Source organism: Plasmodium sp. gorilla clade G2 (assembly GCF_900097015.1).
Source record: "Plasmodium sp. gorilla clade G2 genome assembly, contig: PADLG01_00_52, whole genome shotgun sequence".
NCBI classification, from domain to species: Eukaryota; Apicomplexa; class Aconoidasida; order Haemosporida; family Plasmodiidae; genus Plasmodium; species Plasmodium adleri (nom. inval.).
The window spans coordinates 1-9,525 of NW_021628903.1; the positions used below are offsets into that span (position 1 = coordinate 1).

At 20.9% G+C, this 9,525-nt stretch overlaps 3 protein-coding genes and 1 pseudogene across 4 annotated transcripts; 1 reads left to right on the top strand and 3 right to left on the bottom strand.

Annotated features, from left to right (window-relative positions):
- PADL01_0032200 lies at window positions 1-204 on the top strand (annotated as a pseudogene). Its single transcript has one exon. A coding segment is annotated over exon 1 (204 nt).
- Window positions 205-4,016: 3,812 nt separating this feature from the next.
- PADL01_0032300 (cytoadherence linked asexual protein 3.2, putative) lies at window positions 4,017-4,646 on the bottom strand (the record flags this gene model as incomplete). The annotated part of the gene is made up of 1 exon (XM_028680560.1): window positions 4,017-4,646. The coding sequence occupies one exon, from the start codon at window positions 4,644-4,646 to the stop codon at window positions 4,017-4,019; it is 630 nt and encodes a 209-aa protein (XP_028541338.1).
- A 40-nt stretch (window positions 4,647-4,686) lies between these two features.
- On the bottom strand, window positions 4,687-7,451 carry PADL01_0032400 (cytoadherence linked asexual protein 3.1, putative; the record flags this gene model as incomplete). The annotated part of the gene is made up of 6 exons (XM_028680561.1): window positions 4,687-5,091; window positions 5,278-5,499; window positions 5,636-6,402; window positions 6,714-6,899; window positions 6,984-7,094; window positions 7,400-7,451. The coding sequence occupies 6 exons, from the start codon at window positions 7,449-7,451 to the stop codon at window positions 4,687-4,689; spliced, it is 1,743 nt and encodes a 580-aa protein (XP_028541339.1).
- Window positions 7,452-7,831: 380 nt separating this feature from the next.
- On the bottom strand, window positions 7,832-8,907 carry PADL01_0032500 (cytoadherence linked asexual protein 3.1, putative; the record flags this gene model as incomplete). Its single annotated transcript, XM_028680562.1, has 4 exons — window positions 7,832-8,103; window positions 8,188-8,572; window positions 8,674-8,762; window positions 8,892-8,907. 4 exons carry the CDS (start codon window positions 8,905-8,907, stop codon window positions 7,832-7,834), a joined length of 762 nt encoding a protein of 253 aa, XP_028541340.1.
- Between the last annotated feature and the right edge of the window lie 618 nt (window positions 8,908-9,525).

A 9,525-nucleotide genomic window follows, 5' to 3' on the forward strand; every position in this document is an offset into this window, starting at 1 on the left:
AAATGGAATATGGAACATGATAATATATCCATTGATGAAGTCAACCCTTTTAATAGTACACATAAATTGTTAAATACCAACCTTTCTATAGAAATAAGTAGTGATATGACCCCTAGATCTAATATGGATATTAGTGGTACTAATACATATACTTATTTGGATAATATGGATTCGTTCGAAAATGGTAGTGATGAAAATTTATGAGGATGATGAATATTGGATATATTTCTTGGATATATATGTAACCGAAGATATATATATCCTAATTTTAATAAAATAATTAATCCGTATAATATATATATATATATTTAATTTGTTTCCGTGTTTTAAACAAAAATATTTATTAAAATTCATTTTAAAAAAAAAAAAAAGTATAATGTTTTTTAATTCATTAATTAAATTGATTTCATCTCTTTTTTTTTTTTTTAAATGTATAGTAACATATAATAATTACAAATATTATATATATATATTTTATATAATTTTAATTTATGTTTTTTGAATAATATAGTTAAATATTTTAATTAGATTTTGTGGTTCATTACATATATATATGATATGCACAAATATTTTCATAAAGATGAAATATTAAATTAAATAATATATATATATATATATATATATATATATAATATATATATATGTTGTATAATATATTTTTTTTATTTTAGTTATATAATCAATTATAAAAAAAAAAATTATGAGGTACGAAATATTCTTTGTTTTTATAATTTTAAAAAGAATTTCGTAAAAAAATTTGATAACTTATATAAATTAATAACAAATATGTTAAATTAAATTTAAAAAAAAAAATTAATTAATATTATTGAAAAGTTCTAAAACATATTTTTTTTATGCTTATGGATTAAAATAGTATTAACATATATAATAAGAAAATATATAAATAGAAAATTTATTTTTATTTTCAATATATCTTAAGTCAACTACACATATCTATTCTATTTAAGTAAAAAAATATATATATTTTATGTATTCATTGTTTACACAAAAAATTAAAAATAGAATGACACACTAATAATTATATACATTTATGAATTATTCCTTATTTAATTATCTAATATATAAAATAGGTCATATGGTAAATGATAATTATATATATCATTACATATAAATAACGATATTTCCTAAATTATAATAATATAAGTTACATTAGTGTTATATTATTTAACCACGTTTAACTATTTATATTATATGTATAAATAGATTTATGATATAATTTTTTTTTACACCCTTAAAATATTTTATAATAATACTTATTAATTTATTTATTATTATATATTTTTTGAAATTCTATGAATATATTATATATATATAATGTTGTATTATATATATATAAAAAAAAAAATATATATATATATTTTTAAAATTTCTTAAAAATAAAAATAAATTAATACATAAATTAGTAGTAGTAGAACTACTTAAATAAATATAATAGGAATATTTAAATATGTATTTATTACTTATTTTGTTTTAAATAATTATTATTATTATAAATATAAATTTATAAAAATTTACATTTTATATTACACTAATTACATTTTAGGTAATAAATAAAATTAACTCAGAATAATTTTTATATAGAAAGAAGTTCAATTGTAAATAAATATAGATACATATATATATCGATATAATAGTTTTGATAAATATTAATTATTTTTTTATATCTAATAAAATTAATAAAAAAAAAAATTTAGTTCTATTATATTACAACTCTTATTTTATATTATTTAATTATTAATTGTGTTTTATTAATATAAAAACACATTATATGTAATATTTATATGATCAGAGAATAATATGGATAATAAGTATCTAACTATTGTAAATTTTCCAATTTTACTATTATAAATATTACTTTTATTATATATATATATTTATATAGTAAAAAATATCTATTTAATAGAATATGTAACTGAAAAATATATAAAATTCTTAATATATTAATATTTACACAAAAAATAAAACTATTAATTTCTATAATTTTTTTTTTTTTTTTTTTTTTTTTTTTATTTATTTTTAAAATTACTAATTCTTTTTAAATTAAATAATTATTGAAATAATTAATATATTTTTAAAATACTATATATATTGTTATAACAAAATTTTATATTTTAATAAATAATAAAAAAAAACCACAAGCCTAAAACCATATAATAATAGCACAAATAGTACATTATCATATATATAATATAATCATTAATTGATTAACACATTATATAATTACGTGTATTAAAATGAATACATTAAAATTATTTATTAATATATCCGTTTTATTATTTTTTTTATATCCAATTATAATCCTCATAATGTAACCATTCTTTTCTAAAAAAAAAAAAAAAAAAAAAAATACTGTCACATAAATATATATATATATTAATTATAAAAAACATAAATAAAATGATATATTGAATATATACGAAATAAGTCAATTATAATTTTCTTATTTTTTTTTTTTTTTCTCAGGATCAAAATAACAAATCTATTAATAGTAATGAAAATTAAATTCATCATCAAATTATACATATGGTAGAATATTAAATCAATTGGAAAATGATACACTAGAAAAGGAAGCAGTAAACACATTAGAGCTAATGTTAGATGAAATTGAAGAAGAAACAAATAAAGAAAAGCAAATGAAGAGGAATGCAAAGGTTTTTTTTGCAAAATTAAAAAAAAAAAAGAAAAAAAAAAAAAACCTTTAAAACCCATAATTATTATGCACGAAATAATAAAAAGAAAGAAGAAAAAGACAATATTTAAAAAATAATAAAGATAAATTAAATTGTCTACAACGAGCAGAGGAAAAACTATTCACTCATGCTGATCTTTTAAGAAGCTCAATTTTCTCAAGAACATCAAGAAAACCTGATGGAATATTTTATACATAAAAAAAAAGAAAATTAACAATTATATTTTGTTTATTTAATTTGTTTTTTTTTTCAGATAACACTAATTAAAAGAAAAATATAGTATTTGCATGCTACAATAATGTCTTAGGTTATATTTTAACAACTTATATATAAATATATATATATTTATATAAATAATATAGTTTTGTATTTTTCTTAATATAATACTGTAAATATATATACTTCAGATAAAATTAATAAAAATGTTTATGTACAATATATTATATTATCTTTCTTTTTTTTTTTTTTTATGTTTCATAAATCATACCACATTATACATACATATTTTACATAATGAATGGTAATATAAGTATTAATATATATTTTAAAATACATAGAATAAGCGTTACATACTTGTACTTTCTGTTTTTCGTAACACAAAGATTTTTTTTTTTAGTATTATAATTGTTTCGTTTTTATTTATTTCATGTATTTATTATATTTTATATTAAGGGTAATTAACATATTTTACAATTGTTCATATTTATTGTACTATTACATATACGAAAAGTATTTGGTAGTTATATTTTTTAATAATTATATTATATGAATTGTTCTTATAATAAAATATTATTATATATTTAAAAGTACCATTATATTATAAATATTATGAAAAAACACCGAATTTTATTTAATACATAATTATCAATTATAAAAGAAAATAATTTATAATATTACTAAACATAAAGGTAATTATTATAATGATAGTAGATGTGAAAACAAAAAAAAAACCTAAATATTAATTAAAAAATGTATGCGAATATATTTTTTTTATGAATAAATTAAATAACATATATATAAAGAAAAATAATATATAAAAATCATAAAATATAAAAATAAAAAATATTTTAACTAACAAATAATATTACAAAAAAAATAAATCTATAATAATTTTTTAAAAAACTAAAAATAATATATAAACACAAACCAAAAAAAACAAATATTAAAACAAACACAAAAAACAATAACAAAAATCAAATCAAATAAATATTAAAACAAAAAAAACAAAAGAAAAATCAAATCAAATAAATATTAAAACAAAAAAATAAAAATAAAAAAAGAAAAACAAACAACATATATATATTCTTAGTGAAATCTGGCGACCATTAATTCGTCGTCGGGTTCGTCAAATTCTTTTTCATCATCGTCACTATCTGCCGAACCTGTTTCTTCTATTTTTTCAACATCAATATAGGTACTCGTTGGTTTCGACACCATCGTGGTCTCATCAGTATGTGGGAGTAATTGTGGTTGTAGTTGCGTTTCTTCCACCTCTTCTACCACAGGACAGTAATCGCATCTTTCGTTTAAAAATTGTTCGTTTTTGCCACAATCGTCAAAAAAAGCAAAATCATCTACATAAGTAGCCATTTTGTTCTTGAAAGCATTTTCCATATCATATCTTCTTAAATTACTCATGGTCTCCTCGTTGGTTTCGTGCAAATAATTCATAATTTTATCTTTAGACGATAGTCTTGAAGCAATAACTTCACCTAAATACCCATATTTTTTCATACTCAAGTACGCTTCGCGTTCATATTTTATCAGAATATCACTTGTATATTCTTTAAGTTTGGTTCTCACAAAATTTATTAAATATTTATTGAATACAGTATAATATCGATCCAAGAAACGGAAATTGCTAGTTATATAGAAATGAATATTTTCATAATATGCATACAAAGGATAAACAGCAAAAAAACAAAAGGCGTACATGAACCCATTTGTCAATTCCATGAAAAAATTTCTATTAAAACTATGAACGGAAGGTTTGCGTTCGTACGTGTTCTTTCACATGTTGAGTTTGTTCTTTTATTGCAGGACCAAACCCTCCAGGAAAATTTTTGCCTGCATCGAGGTATAAATTTGTGAAAAAGTAAAAAAACAAATATCGTGCTCCTTCAGGAGCCATATAGTTATTAAAAAAAAAACTTCCAGGAGAAGGTTTTACTTCAGTACACTCAGAATTATTACCAGAACTATGTTTTGTACTATGTTCTTTATCGGTACAGTCAATACCATGGACCCAATCAATTGATGCTTTAAGTCTGACATATAGAAAAAAAGTAGTAATTGGTAAAAATTTTCTGCCAATAAACTGACCCACTTTTTTTGACGAGTAGAAATTTGCGCTTGCCACTGCTTGATATTCACATACAAACTTAAATTTTTATAATTTAACATCTCGTACATTTTGGATGCAAGCATGAAATAGTTGGAGAAAACGAACGTTTTCCCATATTTTAATTGTGTGATAGGTTTTTTCGCATATGGTGGCAACAAACTGTTCGTCATACTGTCCATGATACTTCCGTTATACACATATGCAAATGTAAGAAATGCGGACGTACTTGTTGCTACTTGTATATTTTTCACTTAATCCATACGCTTTGTCCAGATGATCTGCATTATTGCTTAACATTGTTGAAAACAACATTTGAAATGCTGCAAACATCGTTTTTGCATAATATCGTGATGCCATAGAATTATGGATTTCTATTTCCCGTTCTTCTTTGTTTAATTTCGAATAATTATTTGCAACATTCATGAAAAAAACATTATTCACGCTCTACAAAAAATATATATGTATGGGGGTGTGCGTATGTATGGAGATTGGTGTATATATATGAATTTTTATGTATACATATAAGCATATATATATATACAAATACATACAAACTCATATATACATATATATATTATACCATCTTGTCATCTCTTCTTTGTGTCCTGTACGTTTCTTCTATTCTTCTAAATAATAAATAAACTGTTTGTAAAAAAGACGTATCTGAAAATATATCTGTGTTAAAATTATATATGGAATATAATTCGTCCACTACTTCTTTCAATATTTCTTTATTTACTTTAAATCCATAAATAATACCATAATTGTAAAAATTGACCGAGTTTCCCATAATACTATGCAATGTATGGTAGACTCGATCTTTTACTTTTTTATATGTTGGGGTAGCAGTCATATATTTTCTCATATTGAAAATATCTGCAAAAAATAACACGTCGTCAAAATGTGTTTTGTACAAATCCATGGAGTCCCGCATTAACATTAATTTATTATTAATATTATAAATATTATGATATTTATATAAATTTTTTACATGTCGTTGATCAAAATACATATCGTAGGCACATTCGATCAACGATTTCAAAACTTTGTTCCACTGGTTCATTTTTGGAGGTTCAAATTTTTGTGATAACACTTTATCGTGTAAATCTTTTCTTATATATGGATTGTGATAATTGGAAAAATAAAACCCTGCGGGCGAACTAATCATCCAATCTTTAAATTTATGTTCGAGAATTAACGATAAAGGATACGATCTTGGTAAACCTAGAGGTGGTTCATTCAATTGATGGAAAAAATCTAGTTGCAGAAACGAGTTGACATGGACCAAAAACGTGAGTGCTTTTTTCATTTTTTCTAACGTTCCAACTTTCATTAATTTTTCCAGTTCTAAGAAAAAATATATATGTATATTTATATATAAGTGGTATGTATATATATATAGTGTATAAATATATTGTTTTATACCATCTACTAAATTGTTTGGAATACGTTTCCTAACATATAAAGTATAATATTTTTTTTATAGGGGAGGGAACCAATAGTTGGTCACGACCGTTCTGTTGAACGAATCTTCATCCTTTATATTTAAATACATTGCTTCAGCAACATTTTTGTAGGGAATGTCTATAAATTAATATATATATATTACGTATATATGTGTATATATTTATATGTAATATATGTGTATATTTTATTACCTTTGAAACTTGTAAGACGAAATAAAAATAAGAATGTGTACCAATTAATATCATGGGATAAGAAATTACTATACTCTTGATAAATATCTAACGTTCTCATTAGTGATGATACTTTTTGTATTTTGAGCCCTTTAGTTAAATATACGTAAAATTTTTGCAACATGGAAGGAACTTCATCAAATTTCACTAAAAAAATATATATAAATATATATGTATATATTTATGTGTATGTATTTATGTGTATATATCCACTTGTTTTTTTTTATTTACTGTTTGAGTATAAAAATGCTCCTTTACATACATCGCATTTTGATACATCGTTGAGGAAATTACTATCTTTTGATAAAGTGTTTGGTTGATGTAAATGACATTTCTCAATACCTATCAATATATATATGTATATATATTTATATATATATATTATATATATTTATATGTACATATATATTTATATATATTAATTCAATAAAACAAAATTATAATTATTTATTAAACAAATATTTTATACAAATATATTATCATATTTTTTTACATTTTAATAAGTTTTCAAAAAGGGTAGAAAAACTCTTTCTCTTCAGTAAATGACATTTCGACAGCTAAAAAAAAAAAAAATAATAAATATATGAAGCCATTTATATTATACATACACATATATATATATATTTCATATATATATATATTTTTACCGTTGTAATATCCTGGTAAATAAAGTGATGTGACGTACGCTCTTTGTATCATAATCTAAAAAAAAAAAAAAAACATATACATATACATATAAATATGTACACACACATATATATATATATTTATTTTTTATTACTTAAAAGTCCTGTTAAGTTTAATAAATGGACATATAAGGTTTTTTTTGTTCCATAGGAACTGTAACGTTTCATGAAATAATAATAATTTAAATATAAATTATATGCACTGATTTCACGATTAGGTTCTTGAGGAAAAGTATTTTCTTCGTTTGCTTCTTTTTTTAAATTGGTTCGTATGATAAATAATACATTCTTTAGGATCATTACACATAAATGAAAAGAAATAATCTTTTATATATTTATGTTCCATCATCCCATGTAAATCAAAATCAGTATCTTGAGTAGTTTTTATTATTTCTAACTGATATTTATTAAAATAATGTATAGATATTCTAATATATTACATTCCATAGATGTGTGTGATCGATCAACTTTCAAGTACGTTTTTCTTCTCTTTTTTTCGGAATAGTAAACTGATTCATTATCACACATCATATCAAGAACCTTAAATCGATCAGACATGGAGAACTCTAATATTTTTTGCCAACTAAAAAATTTTATACTTTTTGCTTGGAAATAATTGTTATAATTTTTAAGTGCTAATTTTAATACAGTAAAATGTCCCAAGGCTATAAAAAAAATAATATACATATATGTGGATATATATATATATAATATATATAGTATATTTATGTATATATATATTTTATTACCTATTAGGTGAGGACCCAAATGATTAACCAAACCTAATCCATATTGATTTGTTATATCATCTAAAGCTTCCATAAAATTTATATTGGAGTTGGTCGTAAAAAAAAAATCATTTGTATCCATTACATCTATTTTGTTATCATCCAATATAAGTAATTCTCTTTTAGGTTTTATTCCATGTGACTGTTTCAATATCATGCACTCCCATATAATATTTTTAAAACGTGTTAACAAATTAGTAAAAAATTTTTCATGGTCTCCTACAGGACTAGTTTTTCTCTGTGGATCTCCATTGACTGTAAATACATTATTTAATTCATCGAGCGCAGTTTTTAAATCATTATTTTGTTTGTACGAATCTAATGGTATAAGCATTAATTTTATTGTCTTCAAGGTTCTTACAATAAATATTTTTTTTTAATTATATCTGAAATGTCAGAATTATAAATTTCTATTAATTGTTTTTTCATAAGATGTTCATATTTTACCATATCGGCAAAAGTCGATTGGAGTGTTGGTATAACGTAAGATTCATCGTTCGTATCGCTTAAATTTTTTTTTTTAAATTTCGATATATCTAAATTGTTCAGTTTCTTGTTTAAGGAGAGGATATTTTAATTTATCTTTTTCTAATGATTCTAAAATTAATTTTTCTAATATTGTTAAATTCTTATGTAGTTCATCATTTCCAATCATCGATTTTAACTGCTCGATATTATCATTATATTGTACATTGTGACTACTAGTTACAGTTTCATTGTCATTTTCTTATCATTTATGGAACATATTACCTTTTCATTTAAATATAAAATGAATATTAGGAAGAAAAAAAATATTTTATGAAATGAAACCATTTTTTTACTATTAATTTTTACATGTATATAATTTTTAGTACAAATTACATATTAATGCGTACTCAAATATCTGTGAATTTATGTTTGAAAAAAAAGTACAGAAATATATAACCCAGAATACAAATAAAAAAAAATAAAAAGCGTATTCAAAAAGGAGTACACAAATATATTATATATATATGTCTGTATATGAAATATTATACATATATATAATGGAATAAAATTTTTTTACTCCCAGACAAATTTTTTAATTTTCATATATTTGAACTAAACCAATTATGACCATTTTTATAATTTCACATATTTTGAAAGAAACGAATTATAAATATAAGGATGGACATATATAATAAATATGAAATATAAGTCAATTTTCCCATATTTATTTTCTTTTACGTTTATAATAATGCATAATTATGCATATTTCCCAATTTTTTTTAATTAAATAAATAATTTAATTTATACAAAAAATATAAATAATTCAATTAA